General features: G+C 38.2%; 2 protein-coding genes across 2 annotated transcripts; both read right to left on the minus strand.

Moving 5' to 3' along the window:
• Positions 1 to 652: 652 nt before the first annotated feature.
• LOC107598815 (very-long-chain 3-oxoacyl-CoA reductase-A-like) lies at positions 653 to 2,154 on the minus strand. The gene is made up of 2 exons (XM_016290244.1): positions 1,845 to 2,154; positions 653 to 1,754 (listed from the first exon to the last, which is right to left on the minus strand). The coding sequence occupies exons 1-2, from the start codon at positions 1,962 to 1,964 to the stop codon at positions 1,647 to 1,649; spliced, it is 228 nt and encodes a 75-aa protein (XP_016145730.1). The 5' UTR covers positions 1,965 to 2,154; the 3' UTR covers positions 653 to 1,646.
• Positions 2,155 to 2,238: 84 nt separating this feature from the next.
• On the minus strand, positions 2,239 to 16,583 carry LOC107598857 (very-long-chain 3-oxoacyl-CoA reductase-A-like). Its single transcript, XM_016290305.1, has 8 exons — positions 16,467 to 16,583; positions 16,069 to 16,258; positions 4,616 to 4,716; positions 4,482 to 4,526; positions 4,120 to 4,154; positions 3,571 to 3,652; positions 3,163 to 3,228; positions 2,239 to 2,424 (listed from the first exon to the last, which is right to left on the minus strand). Exons 1-8 carry the CDS (start codon positions 16,581 to 16,583, stop codon positions 2,239 to 2,241), a joined length of 822 nt encoding a protein of 273 aa, XP_016145791.1.
• Positions 16,584 to 17,594: the final 1,011 nt, after the last annotated feature.

Below are 17,594 nucleotides of genomic sequence, written 5' to 3' on the forward strand. Positions count from 1 at the left end.
TCAACTCCTGTATTCAGGTGTGTGTACAAGGATGATTATGTCAGGCCTTTGCTATTTTTACAAGAACAGATCATTTTTATTGTAGACCGAAAAGGTAGATTAGTTTTTAAAAAGTAGTTTTAAAAAGTATAAGTTGACTTCATAACGCTTGGCAAAGCTTTAAACTTAGGGGCTTTATTGTATGATTGTATAAATATAGATTGCAGCAATCGTTACATAATTTAATTACAAAATAAATGTAACGGCAATACCTTAGAGTTACTGAGAAAAAAAAAGTGCAATTAAATTACAGTTACTCATGAAAATGTTGATTGCATTCATAAATTTGTTTCAAGAGAAATTAATTTCCTTGTAGTAAATTTAATTCTGTAGGTTTTTGTGTTCTGTTCGGTAAAAGATTTGTGAAAACCTGTAATGTTTCAAGAATAACGTAGCATGCATCTATATATTTCTGCCTTCCTTGAGTACAAAAAAAAAGTATCAGAACCCTTCAACTTCTTTTAAACCATCATGATTTAATAAATAGATCAGTAACGAATTAAGGCCAGTGGCTTTAGAAGTCTCTTTGTAACATTTGAAATCTAAATCCAACAAAAGACAAAACCATATGCAGCATCATAAAATTTATTAAAAAAGACAAATACAAAATCAATACAGAAATCATTTTTATTAACAAACAAGATTTCAGATTGTCATGCATCAGTAAAGCAGCACGTTGTGTTCCACTCTTCAACATGTCTGGAATAAGAACATTCAAGTTTTAAACCAGGGGACGACTAATGAGGTTTAACCACCTGGACTTTTCACTGGTCCGTAAATAATCATACAGAGATCTAAGCTATGGAGGTATTCCTCAAATCCAGCTTGGGATGAAACTCAAGACACTCGGGTGACATTCCACCACACCTTTAAGTCTTCAGTGCATGGAGAACATCATGTAAACATGTATTAGATCTCCTTTCAATAAACGTGACCAAGTTTTATATTCTATAAAAAGGCACAGGCTTTAAATAAACCAAATCTGGCAGGTAGACTCTGAAAAGCCAGAAAAAGGCCAATGAACAAAAATACACTTAAATCAGACCTTTGGTTTTATATTGATACAGTACAAGATCCCAAAATAGCCACTTTAGATTTGCTTAATATGTTAAATTAATGATAAGAAAGGCCAGCACCCATTTATCACTCATCAGAAGGTCTAAGGCATGAATGCAAACTAGTTATTGGCAGTTAACAAGAGTGCAAACAGATAGTCCCAGATAAAAAGAAAATGCATAATTAGTAATTAAATAAATATAAAACACCATCACCATATAAATAACCCTCTGCTTACAACAGCAGTGGACACAAAACCCTCCCGACACGCTTCTCTCACCATATAAAGAAGATTGGTCTCCATTTCTGGCAACCAGCAAGAAGGCAATAATAATGAGTCATTGTGGAACGTGAGCATGTCCAGATATTTATCCAAAGAGAACAAACACACACATTTAACACACACACACACAAAAAAAAATACATTACGTAAGAGGAAGCACTTCAAAGATGTGAGATTCAAAACGACTCCAAGTGAATCTCAAATCTCAGTACGTGTGTTTTGTAAAACATCTCATCCAGTTTGGTTTCCATCACACAATGTCCTCAACCTATCGCAGCTTTCTCCTCCTGAGGTATCCGCCACGCTGGGCCTTGTTCATGCGCAGGCCCAGGTAGAGGACCAGCTTGATGGGAGCCACGACGGTGGTCACCCAGCCCTGTGGGACACAAAGATAAGAAGGTTAGGGAGAAAACATGGTCAATTAATGTATAAAGCACTGCTGGATGAGATGTTTAGGCTGTCGCACCATGACGGCGTGAGGGAAATAGCCGTTGGTCTGGTCTTGCAGTCCCACAGTAGTCAGTTCAGCAGCTACGTAGCGTTCAGGGGTGGGCTTGTCCAGGGTAGGCTTCCTGATCCTCGTCATCTTGGTAGCTACAAAGAAAGGCAGCACACTCTGGTGACAGAAAGATTTGATGTTATTCACGAAAATGTTCCGACTTCTGACTAAAAGAGCATTTCGGCTGGCTGGATCTGGCAAAATCTTTACTATTCATATCTGATAGATATAAACAAAAACCTTAAGAGTCGACAAGACAAAAAAAAAAAATTTAAAAAAATAAACTTCATTAACTAATCAGTACAGTTCTTGGTGTATTTATTTACTGCCCTCAACAGTCTCTTGGTAACTGATGATGCATTTACACTACTATTAAAAAGTTTTTAGGCTGTCGCACCATGACGGCGTGAGGGAAATAGCCGTTGGTCTGGTCTTGCAGTCCCACAGTAGTCAGTTCAGCAGCTACGTAGCGTTCAGGGGTGGGCTTGTCCAGGGTAGGCTTCCTGATCCTCGTCATCTTGGTAGCTACAAAGAAAGGCAGCACACTCTGGTGACAGAAAGATTTGATGTTATTCACGAAAATGTTCTGACTTCTGACTAAAAGAGCATTTCGGCTGGCTGGATCTGGCAAAATCTTTACTATTCATATCTGATAGATATAAACAAAAACCTTAAGAGTCGACAAGACAAAAAAATAAAAAAAATAAACTTCATTAACTAATCAGTACAGTTCTTGGTGTATTTATTTACTGCCCTCAACAGTCTCTTGGTAACTGATGATGCATTTACACTACTATTAAAAAGTTTGAGCCTTTTATGCTCACTAAGAATGCATTTAATAGAAAATTCGGTAAAAATTGTCATATTTGGTAATGGTACATGGAAATAGTAAAATGACTTTTGTAATTTAATATATTTTTAAAAGTAATTTATTCCAGAATAAACTCCAGTTTTTAGTGTCACACGATCCTTCAGAAGTCCTTCTATAAATGCTGATTTGGTGTTCAAGAAACATTTATTGTTATTAATGTTGAAAACAGTTGTGCTACTTTATATTTTTGATGGAAACAGTCATACATTTTATTTAGGGTTCTTTGATAAATAGAAAGTTCAAAAAAAAAAATTTTAATTGACACCTTTTACGGTTTTATTTCTTTACTCTCATTGTTTATTTAACGGATCCTCGCTAAATAAAAAATATATAAAAAAATAAAAATGACTGACCTGAAACTTATGTATTTAAAAAACAAAACACAATCATTTAATTTAATGCTGGTTCTCTCACCTGGATGATGATCCCTTTGCACTTGTACTCTGCTTGAAGTCCAAGTGAGAAGAAGTCCACAAAAGCCTATAGAAAGATGACAAGTAAAAATCAACCTCAAAAAATAAAGACTAAAAATAAAACCAATAATTTCTAAATGCAACATGTAAATTAAGGCATCATAACATTATACAGTACAGTATAGCATTATTTAATTAGTGTTTTTTAAAATTCTGTTTAAGTGAGCATTAAAAGACAGAAAATGAAATGGAGCACTATTAAATATCCAATATAAACTGATACAAATAATAAATAAATACATTTAATAACTTAACTTTAGATTGTTCAGTACTAACAACTTGAAATGTTTTTTTCTGAAACAATTATGACCACTGATATCTCTGGGAAGTATATTGTGAAGACACTCGCCTTGGTGGAGGAGTAGATGGTCAAGAGTGGGACGGGGAACATGCCACTGGCAGAAGAGATATTGAGGATAACACCCTTAGCTCTGAAATGAAAAAAAAGCTAACTTTATTTCAACTAATCACATTTGACATTGACATCAAATAGGGTATATTTCCAGCTGTGGAAACCTGAAAGCCGCCGTCACCCACTGTACTTCAAAACTCACGTCTAATGATGGTCGCCATGTGTGTTGCCATGGCACCAGCTTTCTCATGCAGTACCCCTGCAGCCGCAGTAGAGTGCTGGGGAGTGCAGAGGGTTGGACCTATTTGTACAAAATTTGCCCAGCTCCATTATAGGCCCCAGAGTTGCACGTGACTCAGCAGCAGCCAATGGGATCAGTGCATTGTTGCTTTTCAATTTCACATAAAGAGTGGGAGGGGAACAGGAGGGGAGGGGAAAACCCTGTTTTTAAAAGCTGCACTGAATTCCTTTTTAGTGACAGCGGCTGTGTTAGGAATTCCAGTAAGATGCTGGAAGGATGTTTTTATATTGTACACCAGGACTCACCTTGCCTCCATTCTGGGCAGCACCAGACGAGTCATCTGGAGAGAGAAAACAGGACAAAAAAAAAAAAACGAGTTCTCACATGCTCCAAAATGACTTGAGACAACATAAAAAAATCTGAAACACTAATATATCACTCCTGCATTAGAGAGAAAGGGAGTGAGAGAGAAAGAATGCGTGGGTGGTGAACACGGGGAGCGTTGGTGGAGATCAGCAAAACACAGGGAGAGAGAACAGGTACAACAGTAGGAGGAGTACAACAGAGCGGTCACGTTGCAGTACTTCTCAAATTTTAATTTTGAATTTTCAAAATTACGAATTCCGAAACCCTTCAGCAGCCCAATTTGTTGTTTGTGTCTACCTACTTGGCACACTGAGGTGATGTTGACATTGATCATGTTGGTGATGAACTGCGAACGGAAATTAACAGGTGAATATTTCTTAACGACAATGGCTTCTAATAATTAAACCTTCCGCCTCAGACAAATAAATTACTCACGTTTTCCAAATCAGGGATGTGGAGGAAGAATTCAGGGTATGGATATGAGATTCCCACATTGTTCACTAGGAGACAAAAATAGAAAACCAGTATGGCAAGCCCTTTTGACTTTTATTCATTCTCAGGATATGAATTCTTGATATCAACAATTCAATTTTTACTAGTTAAAATGTTCATTCTTGATATCAGGAATTAGATTTCTACTAGTAACAATGGCTATTTTTGATATCAGCAACTACATTTCCACTAGTAACAATGTTAATTCTTGATATCAACAATTACTTTTCAACTAGTAAAAACTATAATTCTTGATATCTGTAATTGTATTTTCACTAGTTAAATGTCACCATAGGCTGCCATTCAAAATCAATTGTTGATATCAAGAACTGATTTCTTACTAGTTGAAATTCCAATTTCACATATCAGAAATACAATTCTTACTAGTAAAAACCTTTATTTTTGATATCAGTAATCACATGGTTACTAGTACGGACGTTTCTTCTTGATATCAACAATTTGATTGTCACTAGTGAAAATTATGGTTACTAGTACGGATGTTTCTTCTTAATATCAACAATTTGATTGTCACTAGTGACAATTAAATTGTTGATATCAATAATAGACATCCGTACTAGTAACCATGTGATTACTGATATCAAAAATAAAGGTTTTTACTAGTAAGAATTGTATTTCTGATATGTAAAATTGGAATTTCAACTAGTAGAAATCTAATTCTTGATATCAAGAATGAACATTTTAACTAGTAAAAATTGAATTGTTGATATCAAGAATATTACTAATAAACTACAAAAAAATAAAATAAAATTACAGTACTCAGAGGCCCATCTCAATGTCCCATGATGCTCTTGTTTTGCAAAATGTAGAAATACAAAAAGCGAGCATTAGACACAGTGTGTGATGGCTGATCAAAGAGTGGCATGGGCAGTGGTCATTCGCAAGAACAGGGCTGTGGGGGAGAGTGGGGGGGGTTATGACGTCTGTAGAGCACGACAGCACAGGAGGGGTGAGGAGGGATCCTGGGGGCTGCTAAAAATAGAAACCAGAGGGAGAAGGGGGGTGGAGGGGGGATGTGAAGGCAACAATAGGCTAAACAAACCATTTCTATGTTAATGTCCTCAAAAAGTGTAAACACTTACTTCTTGTGGCATTTTCAAAGCATTTGTTGTTTGAGAATCACGAGAAAGCTCAACATGGCAACACTGGCTTGTATATCTCAGCTAAACACATTAAAAAAATAAATAAAACCATATATGAAAGCAATTTCTAGCTTGATTTCCTCAAGAAATATAAATACTGTGACTCTAAGGCATTTTAAGAACATTTTTTGTAATTTTTAAATTCTGACCAGCAACACTGGCTCAACCAATCATGTGAGTCGGGGGTGTGGCTATCAGATGGGAGACAGGTTCGAAAACAGTCATATTTTACATTCCATTTAGTGACTCTAGTGGCACAGAAAATGACACCCTTCACATTTACAACCATTCGTTGAGAGCCAAAATGTGTTTTTAGTGACCATAAATCCACCTAGAAATCTGACTTAGAATGAATTTGCCATTAACAAGTCTTTTTTTTTACTTCTATAGCACTTCACTCTGACCTAAAAACAGCTTGTAGTCTGTCCAGACACATACTATAAAATATTACTAATAAACTACAAAAAAATAAAATAAAAGGAAGATAAAATTAAAGGGTGTCACTTTAAATAATGTTAAAGCACTACTTTATTTCAGCTTAAAACATAAACTGTTTAAAGTAGCAATTTGTAGGTTGATTTCCCTGAAAAGCGTAGGTACTGACATTGAGAATCCCAACCAGGGGTGCGTTTCCCAAAAGCAACTATGGTCGCAAGTTCTGCCGTTATCAATAGAGTTCAGTGGAAATTAGTTACCACCATAGTTAGCTAATGATGCTTTTGGGAAATGCACCCCAGCTCAACATGGTAACCCTGGCTCAAGTAATGGGCCTAAGGCAGAGCTATCAGTTCAACCAATGGCAGATGATAGAAGTATTAATCATTTACTTCAGTCTCATTTCACACAACGCAACGGTTATTTCTTAAAACTACAGTGCATAATTTTTTATGTTAAAATACTCTTAGCCTAACATGTGAAGGCAACAATAGGCTAAACAAACCATTTCTATGTTAATGTCCTCAAAAAGTGTAAACACTTACTTCTTGTGGCATTTTCAAAGCATTTGTTGTTTGAGAATCACGAGAAAGCTCAACATGGCAACACTGGCTTGTATATCTCAGCTAAACACATTAAAAAAATAAATAAAACCATATATGAAAGCAATTTCTAGCTTGATTTCCTCAAGAAGTATAAATACTGTGACTCTAAGGCATTTTAAGAACATTTTTTGTAATTTTAAAATTCTGACCAGCAACACTGGCTCAACCAATCATGTGAGTCGGGGGTGTGGCTATCAGATGGGAGACAGGTTCGAAAACAGTCATATTTTGCATTCCATTTAGTGACTCTAGCGGCACAGAAAATGACACCCTTCACATTTACAACCATTCGTTGAGAGCCAAAATGTGTTTTTAGTGACCATAAATCCACCTAGAAATCTGACTTAGAATGAATTTGCCATTAACAAGTCTTTTTTTTACTTCTATAGCACTTCACTCTGACCTAAAAACAGCTTGTAGTCTGTCCAGACACATACTATAAAATATTACTAATAAACTACAAAAAAAAAAAAAAAAATTACAGTACTCAGAGGCCCATCTCAATGTCCCATGATGCTCTTGTTTTGCAAAATGTAGAAATACAAAAAGCGAGCATTAGACACAGTGTGTGATGGCTGATCAAAGAGTGGCATGGGCAGTGGTCATTCGCAAGAACAGGGCTGTGGGGGAGAGTGGGGGGGGTTATGACGTCTGTAGAGCACGACAGCACAGGAGGGGTGAGGAGGGATCCTGGGGGCTGCTAAAAATAGAAACCAGAGGGAGAAGGGGGGGTGGAGGGGGTAATGGGAGACTGCGCAAAGTCAGATGTGGGTAGAAAGTGAGAGAGCACGACAACAGGAGTGAGAGCACTGGAACTAAAGACAGAAGGAACAAAAGGACAAAGTGATTCACAAGCTCCTTTTCAAATTCATCCTAAGAACGAAGCACATCCTAGTTTGTCTTAATGGAACAAACTACATTAAAGAGATGGGTCATGTCAAAATGAAAATTCTGTCATTTACTCGCCCTTATATGTCTTTCTTTCTTCTGTAGAATAAATATAGTTTGAGGAATGTCTGTGTCCAATCAATTGAAGTCAACGATCACCAAAACTGTCTGACTGTCAACATTCTTCAAAATACCATATTTTGTGATTTGTAGAAGAAAGTAATTCAGGTTTTGAACAACACAAGAGTGAGTAAATGACATTATTCATTTTTGGGTGAACCATCACTGAATAACCGCAAAGAGATCGTGAGGATATGGCTGAAGAACAAAACTCATAATGAACATCTAAAATACTGTACATACTTCCTTTGTTTGATAAAAAAAAAAAACATCCAAATTTAGTCACAAATCCTTCAAAAAGTCAGAACAAACAGTAAAATGCTCTTGGAGGCATTCTTCGAAACATTCCCCTTTCACAAAGGATGTGGCACATGTTTCACATTTTCCCTAAACTTGAGGAATTCCAAGCTTAAAGTCAATTGTGAGAGTGTGCACATACACCAGACCACTTCAAACATGGAGTGAGAAGGGCTTGGGGACAATTCCCAGAATTCCCTGCAAGGACAAGAACATGTTCTGCCACATTGTGGGCCATCAATCCATCGCTATAGTCATAAACCATCAACATTTGACACATAAGCCAAGACTAATCAACATCTAGATTACTTAGATACCTGGGGAGCATTCTGGGAGACGATTTTAATGCATGACACGGATCATAAATAAACAGCCACCTGTCAAAACCCAAAACTATCCCACAGAAACACCTAAATCTGTGACAAACCATGAAGATGCATGCAGGTGGCCACACTATGGAAGCCACCGATGCTTGATACTTCTGTGAGCATGAGTCTTTTGTTAGCATGAACATTATTAAAAGCACAAAACAAATGTATAAAAATAGACCCAGAACAGCACCCCTTTGCAAGCGAGATGGCACGAGCAGTCGTGCTCCGGTACGTTCACGAACAGTACGTTCAGAAATACGGAGCCGCACATGCGCACTGGCCCTCCTCCGACTCAATATTCCAGCGCTAAAAAAAGCAGCCGAGTGAGTAAAAATAGCTACCTCGTCTGGAACAGCCGCAGCACTTGAATACCAACAAGATGCTGCCCGCTCACCCTCAATCTCTCTCTCTGAATCCCCCAGCAACCCAGCTCATTGTAGAGCCAAGAAACAGCTGACCGGTTCTTATGGAACAGGGATTTTATGCTTGCAGCGGAGGACAGTCGTGAACGAAAACAGTGCTTACGGTCTCAAAAAAGCATCGGAGGCCAGTGTAGTGTAATTAAAAAGAGGGATGAAGGGAGATTCAGCCGTCCACATTCAGACCGCTACTGTATGCAATCTGTCGCATCACTCTCTCTCTCTCCCTCCCTCCATGAATGAACAGTTACCGTTTTTGGCTCGGTGGCACTGCAGAATGCTAACACCTCCGCCCACTTCCCCCAAAGCAGCATCATGCTTTAAATAGCACAAGCCAGTCACATGGCCAGCAGGAAAAACTACACACCAGAGCAGTTCAGCACCCAAAATAGCAGCTATACTCGGATAAAGGTGGATTGAAGAAGAAAAAAAAACACGATGTGGGGGTGAGAGGGTACAATATCAGAAATAGCAGCAAAAAGTCACATGCCTGCCAAAAAAAAGGTGAAAAACCAATAGTTCTCCTCGCTACCGTCTCCTCCTTGAAAAAAATTAATTAGAACAGAAAAGGGCAGAAATAATTCAAAACACCTAAACATAGAGCTGGTATATTTTTGGACGCCGGTGCGGAGGTAGATGCTTTGTTTTCCTAGCGAGAAAACGCATTGCCGTTACATTTGTGCAAAAGTAACACATGTCACGGACGTAAAAGTACCGTATGAAATGAGTGGCTTATTCAGGACACTAGAGAACATTCGCATTTTTATTCAAGGCGCGCAGCCATATTGTGCTTAATATTAGCGCATTGTAAAAAGAAAACTAAAACAGCATCTAAACAGTTAAAATGAGTGCAAATAGTGCATTTTTTTGGGTAGAAGCCGAATTGTAATAAGATTAAATTAAACGTAGACTTTTCGCAAATCTCACATTGTGTTTGAATGTTAGCACATTGTAAACAAGAAAAATTGTAGGCTATCCAAACGGTTAAAATTAGTGCAAAATGTCTTTTTTTTGTGTTAAATTTGTTTTTTGTCAAGGAAATGCAACATACTAGAGCCCTTTCACATTTATTGTGAACTGTGACTGTGCTTGATATTGGCACACTGCAAAAATTAAAAAGAAAAAAAAAATGAAAAGAAAAATGGCATCTAAACCGTTAAAAATAGTGCCTTCAAAACCGATTTAAAATTGTGGCCAACGAGATCCAATTAAACGTATGCTACACGCCGTGCCTCACGATAGCAGGTCGGAATGGGATGTGAATTGTAGGTGTAACGTTAAACGCCAGATGGAAGATTTCCTTTTCCAGGAAATAAATAAATAAATGGAGCCGAGTCGTGACAGAGAAGAGAAAAAGGGAGGGTGGGGGCTCGCAGAGGGCGAACAAACAGATTCGGGAGGGGGGAGAGGGGCTCTTAGTGATGGAGACGGAGGGGATGAGCAAGAGATGGAGGATGAAGATAGGCTTAGACAGAGAGAGGCGGAGGGGGGTAGCAGTTCTACCCAGCATCCTCGGTCCCGGCACGTGGCAACGAGCGTGTTAGTCACATGAACGGCAGCGTTCCCTTTGAAGCCCCCCCACCTCTTCAAAGCCCTCCCTTGAACACAAGAGCCAGTCACACTGTCATCATTCACGGCTCACACATTCACAAGTTGCGCAGTCCGCGTTCACTCTCTCACACGCACCAGGGGTGTCATTCACATTGTCCCCTTTTAGCTAGCATGAATGGGCTAACGGTGCTATTCACAAAGTTGTGCGTTCACAATCAGCAAGAACAAGAAAGTTGAGCGTTAGCTGTATTGTTAAGTCAACATGCTGCCAAGTTTCACCCTGATTGAGAAAGGCCTAGGCCAGAGCGGGGTTTAAACCGAAAAACTCCTCGATTTGAATGTCAAAGCAAGTTTGTGTGACACAATCGCCCCCATCCCCATGAATGACTGCAGCTCTATTATATAACTGTGATTCTCAAACACATTTAGTGTTCTAAGGAAGGATGAAGTGAGCCACTGGAGGACAAGAGAGATGGGGAAGGGTGGGTGGGCGGTTGATGAAGCTCTAATTCTGGCTTCCTCGTGCTTCTCGGTCAGCATCACAGAGAAAGGCCAACAGTACACTGCACCGGACACAAACTACCAACATAAACTCAACCTGCTAGTAGGGGACCAACAACTAGAACAAGTCTCTCTCAACCCATACAGAAACACACTGACGGACTGGAAAAGATAGTGGCTTCGTAATGTAATTTATGTTGCGGGGTTGATGAAGTCTCTTCCTCAACACTCAAAGTTAAGTGTTGTGAAAAAGGGAATGTGACCAAACCTGTCAAGAACATGTCTGAGTCATATGTCACCCCTAAATAAAAAATGAAAATAAATAAATGAGGCAATTATCGAAAATAAAGAATTATAATAATCATAAATGAATAATACATTTATTTTCTCAGTTCAGGTGGAATAATATGCACAAATTACATTACATTAATATACACAATATTTTATTAAAAATAAAGTATTCTATTGCTTTAATACTAGATTTAAATAACGAAATTAATAATAATAACAATGTGTTTTTTATAAATCACTACTGTAACAAGATTTTGGGGAAATATGTGCTTAATTGTCGCAATATCATAATGCAAAATAAATATTGTTCTAAAATAAACAATGTCCTTTTTCATTTTGAGGTGAAATGTGCTACTCAGACATGTATTAATTATCAGAATGAGATCTGATAATGAACCTCAGATGCTTATTGTCAAAAAAGTGATGTCATAGAATTAATTTAAGGTTTAATACTTCTATTGTTCATTAACACATCTGTGATTCCTTATAAAAGAACGCTGCCTGGGTTTCCTCTGTAATATGTATAATTTAATAATGCAGAGAGAGAGAGAGAGAAGCTAAATAAAGTATTCTATTGCTTTAATACTAGATTTAAATAACGAAATTAATAATAATAACAATGTGTTTTTTATAAATCACTACTGTAACAAGATTTTGGGGAAATATGTGCTTAATTGTCGCAATATCATAATGCAAAATAAATATTGTTCTAAAATAAACAATGTCCTTTTTCATTTTGAGGTGAAATGTGCTACTCAGACATGTATTAATTATCAGAATGAGATCTGATAATGAACCTCAGATGCTTATTGTCAAAAAAGTGATGTCATAGAATTAATTTAAGGTTTAATACTTCTATTGTTCATTAACACATCTGTGATTCCTTATAAAAGAACGCTGCCTGGGTTTCCTCTGTAATATGTATAATTTAATAATGCAGAGAGAGAGAGAGAAGCCACATCTGACTAATAACAATGATCTAAAAAAAGCCTGTACTTCTACTGCTGCAAGAACATCATGCACAATAACTAAACCACTGACTTACAACCTTTACCATAGCGGTGCAGTTCCCAAGATAGACACCAGGGGTCTCCCGTAAGCGACTCGGGCGAGGAATGCCTGGTTACTACAGGAACACACCACAGGGCCTTTTTTCTGGGTTCTTCCTCATACATTCCTCTTTATGACTCACCTTCAAGGTACTGCAAATTCAGCACATTATACCTTCAAAAAAAATATCATTTTATGTGACCTCATACCGTCAACATGCAAATGAACGAGTCTGTAAAATGAAGGGGAAGACTGCAAACGTGTCAAGGAACAAGCAGTTACATTCATACCGACGTGGAAAGAGTTTCGAGATCTGGAAACAGACTCTTGCTCAACCTGACAAGACCTGTGCTTCTGGATTGGCAGGAAGAGGAGCTAGTTTCCCCCTCCCATTCTCCATTTAGTCACCTCCAACCTGTGAGTGATAGCACACGTTAAACTGAACGAGTCTGACTGGTACCCTGCTTTTTTAGTTTCAGGGAGTGGCATTCATCACCTCCATATTTGACATCACACTGACAGAATGTATGAAGGAAACAGCTCAAAATGTGAAAGGGAGTGGTGGCGTCTAGTGAGCAAAGGGGTGATTCTTGCGAAACCTGCTGGGAAAATGTGCAGGCCATATTTCACTCCACAATTTCCCCGAATTTGAATTGCGTTTATACCTGTATTTGATCATTTAGGGTTAATTCAAGAGGATTGGGAGGACATTTATACATACACATACATGTATGTTTTTTTTCTACTGATATTTTACTTGACCATTTATTTTGTGTGTGTGTTTGTGTGTATAATTGGAAAGCAAAATAAATGTTAAAATAAAATGTCAATTTATATTAAATGTAATAGGAGTAGGTTGGCAAAATATGTTTGTCTTGAAAAATAATGTCATAGTGGGAAAATATCCAATAATTATCAATAAAAATGCAAAATTAGAGCTCTAAAAAGACCTATAATTGGTTTGGTCATTAATATTTACCAATATTTTCCACTTTTACATTTAATTGGTTCTTAAACATCGTTTTTATCGATAAATGGCGCTAAATGTGGTAATAATAGCCACCTTTGATATGCATTCAGAACAACATTCTTCACAGATGATGTAACTGGCTGTATGAAGCATATCAAACAGTTAAATAGTTAACCCCTTAACTGTCGCTCACATTTTTGAACAGACGTGAAAGTGCACGATCCAAAACTTAAATTTTTATAATTCATTAACGAAAACATTTTGAAACATGATATTGATGTACCATTTTCATGGTAATGCAATGTTTGATTTTAAAATGGGTTTCAAAGGATGAATTTTGAGATTTAAAGTTTTCAACTGATATATAATTTCTGAGGATTTCTAAAGTGTGATAGAGAAAAAGGCAACAACGACGACTTTTTTTTTGACGAAGGCTAGAACTCCTGTTATGTAGATTTTTGAGGTGCACTCGTCAAAAATGAATCTATTACTTTTCCTACATAATTTTTTACAAAAACATTGGTAAAATATCTATTTAGGAGTCTTAGACCTTTCCAACGATATATAGTTTGTCATGATTAGATTAGGATTTAATACATTTTGTAACATGATATTGATGTACCATTTTCATGGTAATGCAATGTTTGATTTTAAAATGGGTTTCAAAGGATGAATTTTGAGATTTAAAGTTTTCAACTGATATATAATTTCTGATGATTTCTAAAGTGTGATAGAGAAAAAGGCAACAACGACGACTTTTTTTTTGACGAAGGCTAGAACTCCTGTTATGTAGATTTTTGAGGTGCACTCGTCAAAAATGAATCTATTACTTTTCCTACATAATTTTTTACAAAAACATTGGTAAAATATCTATTTAGGAGTCTTAGACCTTTCCAACGATATATAGTTTGTCATGATTAGATTAGGATTTAATTGTAATATAGTGAAGTAAACTTAGGCGTCCCACAGAGGGGACGGGTGACAGTTAAAGGGTTAATATTGGCTTCGAGGTGGAAAAAATGGTCGCTTTTACTCACAATATAATTGCTTCTTTTTGAAGTGAAATATGAACACTTTATTAACAGGTGAAAATAACCCAAAAACCTAAAGGGTAGTCAGTTCAAACCTTTTAAGCGGCGATGCCTTCCAACCCATTTTTTATAAATACATTTTATTTTAAACAAATAAAATCATCGCACTCTACAGAAAATACTGCGACCCTCAAATCGCTTTGCATGTGCGCTACCCAAGCTGACCGCTAGGGGCCTAGAACAGTGCACCTGCTGCCTAGGCAACATCCTAGGCAGTGAAAGACTAGGCATGATGAGCCATTTCAGTGAGACGAGTTTTGAAGTAACAGTATTGCTTTCCAACGATATATAGTTTGTCATGATTAGATTAGGATTTAATTGTAATATAGTGAAGTAAACTTAGGCGTCCCACAGAGGGGACGGGTGACAGTTAAAGGGTTAATATTGGCTTCGAGGTGGAAAAAATGGTCGCTTTTACTCACAATATAATTGCTTCTTTTTGAAGTGAAATATGAACACTTTATTAACAGGTGAAAATAACCCAAAAACCTAAAGGGTAGTCAGTTCAAACCTTTTAAGCGGCGATGCCTTCCAACCCATTTTTTATAAATACATTTTATTTTAAACAAATAAAATCATCGCACTCCACAGAAAATACTGCGACCCTCAAATCGCTTTGCATGTGCGCTACCCAAGCTGACCGCTAGGGGCCTAGAACAGTGCACCTGCTGCCTAGGCAACATCCTAGGCAGTGAAAGACTAGGCATGATGAGCCATTTCAGTGAGACGAGTTTTGAAGTAACAGTATTTTAAGTGCGATTGCGTCAAGAGCAAATCTTCGCGCTGTACGTGAGGCTTTTGAACATTTACTCACACACACAAGTCTCCCCTCACATGCCGCACGTGGTATGGACCCGCATTATAATTAAGATTGGCGTTTTAAACTGCGTCATGTTGCCAAAACCAACCTCAGTGCCCCAGTGAGGGGATGAAGCGGACAACACCGGCCAAAAAGACATCTACTTAAAGACTAAGCCGCATTTTACCCACGAAACTGCCAAAGCGACGGGGAAAAGCGCGTTTGTCGGGACGCACATTGGCAAGCGCAGCCGGGAAACTGGATAACTGGGTCAGGCCAGAGGCACATACGATTCAGGAAAAACTTGAAATGCGAAAAATGATAAACACCCGAAAAAAGGTTGCATAATAACAACAATAATAATAAAAAGAAAATAAGCGTTTGAGAATGATTTATAACTCTAAACTTTAATCCAATTAGTCTATTTTCATATATTTAACCGAATATATCGTATTTAAAAATGTCAGGCTGAAATACCTGAATGACTCAGAGTGGCATGCTATCTGCGCAGAATATATGAACGTATGGCGCAATCAGTCAACCTGAGACACGTCGCCTCCATTGACCATACGCATGAAATACTAATGCCTCAATTAGTCTGCTTGATCTTAACGATTACAAATGTGTGTGAGTGATGCAAACATTCGCTCTTAGTAAACGCTGACAAAAACGTTTTCAATTAACGTTACATCTGCTGCGCAAAAAGTTGAAATTATTACCCCCTCCCCTCCAAATCCACGAAGTTCATCTTTATTTAGTTTAAGGCTGCGCCAAACGCGCACTATATTCATCCCACCCATGTCCTGCCAGCACCAGCTCTCATTCCCAACGCATGTCGTTCAACTTACCTGCCCATTTCCCCAATTTGGGAGAGAGTAAATCCCCGTTTCCCAGCACCCATATCCTAAAGCCAGTGATGATCTTGTACAGCAGCCACAGCGCCAGCGAGGCCGTGATAAGTGCACCGACCCAGAAGAGCGCTCTCTCGACAGGCTGTAGCGACTCCATGTCTACGGCTGGCTGTGCGTGGTGAATGACCTGCAAAATTAGTCGTTATGCACTGCTTTAGAGCTTCAATGTGTGCGCCCCTTTATAAGCAGGTTGTGGCATCACACCCCTACAACTCCTCTAACATACTAGTCTATCCAGATTTAAGTGCACACCTCCCACATACTCCGTCGCCGCCCATGCGAGCCCACGTCCATCGTTGATTGGCCGAAACTCGCGTCCGTCAACCGCAACTTACCGTTGATTGGCTGTTGTGCGCGTCAATCACAAAGAGCCCATTCTCATTCATTCGGTTGCCTGTTTCAATGGGGCGGGACCGAAAACTCTTCTGAGTGAGAAGCGATTGGACAAACATTACGGTAACCTCCATTCAAATAATGTCATTGGTTGTGATTCAGAACGGGTTTTTCTGTTTCAGTCAGGGTTACGAAACCTCCAAACCCACGCTTCCAACGATCACCCCCCCACACTATTTTATGAATGAAGTTTGTTGCTCATTGGCCACAAGGGCTCCTGTTGTCCCGCCCCTGCTGAGCAGGCAGTGAGAGTCTATTTGTCGACATGAACGCCAGTCACATTCATTCACCGGCGCTGTCACACCAATGAGTCATACTTTGGGGGAAAAAAGACGGGCAAGCTTATTTGCTGCATTTTAGCTCAATAGGCACATGTATGAGTCAATTTTCCATTTTCCTGACCATGTTTGCGTTTCCAAAAGCACATAAAACGTTCGTGAATAAAAGAAAACCGCGTGAACACACATCCCGCTTGTTTTCACAGTGTGAGACACAAAATAAAAACCATTCATGTATTTTGAATATTGCAAAGACATCGTATTTATACATACATAGATACATACAGAGTCATATAGTGCATAAATGCTTTGCTGTATATTATGAATATACACATAACCAAGCAAAAACTAAGCCAAAATTACATGATATTAATTAACCTTGCATCATGAGTCATATTTGACAGCATTTTTACACGTTTGTGGGTGTGTTGGGGACGCAGTGTTTCTATAACACAATTAATTATAATTATAATTAATACATAAGCACCAATAAAAATCCACCAGTTCTACATAGTAACAAGCGATACGTCATTGGATGGGAAGCAATGCATATTTTACATCGTGAATAGTGTATATAGCCTAAGATAAGATGATTTGAACAGCGTTATTTTGGCAAACTCTGCTTATTTTATAATGTAGACAAGCTTATTATTTCTATTCATTCAAACGGTGAACATCCTCACAAATGGAACTACAATTACCACACAGCGCTGCGCCGAAATATCGCGAGAACTCTCGGCGCAAATAACGCGGAAGAGAGGATGGTTATGTAAACACATAGGCACGTAGTAG

The sequence above is a fragment of the Sinocyclocheilus grahami genome, unplaced genomic scaffold (genome assembly GCF_001515645.1).
Source record: "Sinocyclocheilus grahami isolate Dianchi unplaced genomic scaffold, SAMN03320097.WGS_v1.1 scaffold257.1, whole genome shotgun sequence".
NCBI classification, from domain to species: Eukaryota; Metazoa; Chordata; class Actinopteri; order Cypriniformes; family Cyprinidae; genus Sinocyclocheilus; species Sinocyclocheilus grahami.

Excerpts from the sequence above, each read along its gene's own strand:
- LOC107598857 (XM_016290305.1), bottom strand. The coding sequence starts at position 16,583 with ATGTTTGTCCAATCGCTTCTCACTCAGAAGAGTTTTCGGTCCCGCCCC. Across the intron at positions 16,259-16,466 it reads CGCACAACAGCCAATCAACG|GTCATTCACCACGCACAGCC; the intron begins GTAAGTTGCGGT and ends CTAATTTTGCAG. Across the intron at positions 4,717-16,068 it reads CAAATTGGGGAAATGGGCAG|GGCTTGCCATACTGGTTTTC; the intron begins GTAAGTTGAACG and ends AAAAGTCAAAAG.
- LOC107598815 (XM_016290244.1), bottom strand. The coding sequence starts at position 1,964 with ATGACGAGGATCAGGAAGCCTACCCTGGACAAGCCCACCCCTGAACGC. Across the intron at positions 1,755-1,844 it reads ATTTCCCTCACGCCGTCATG|GGCTGGGTGACCACCGTCGT; the intron begins GTGCGACAGCCT and ends TGTGTCCCACAG.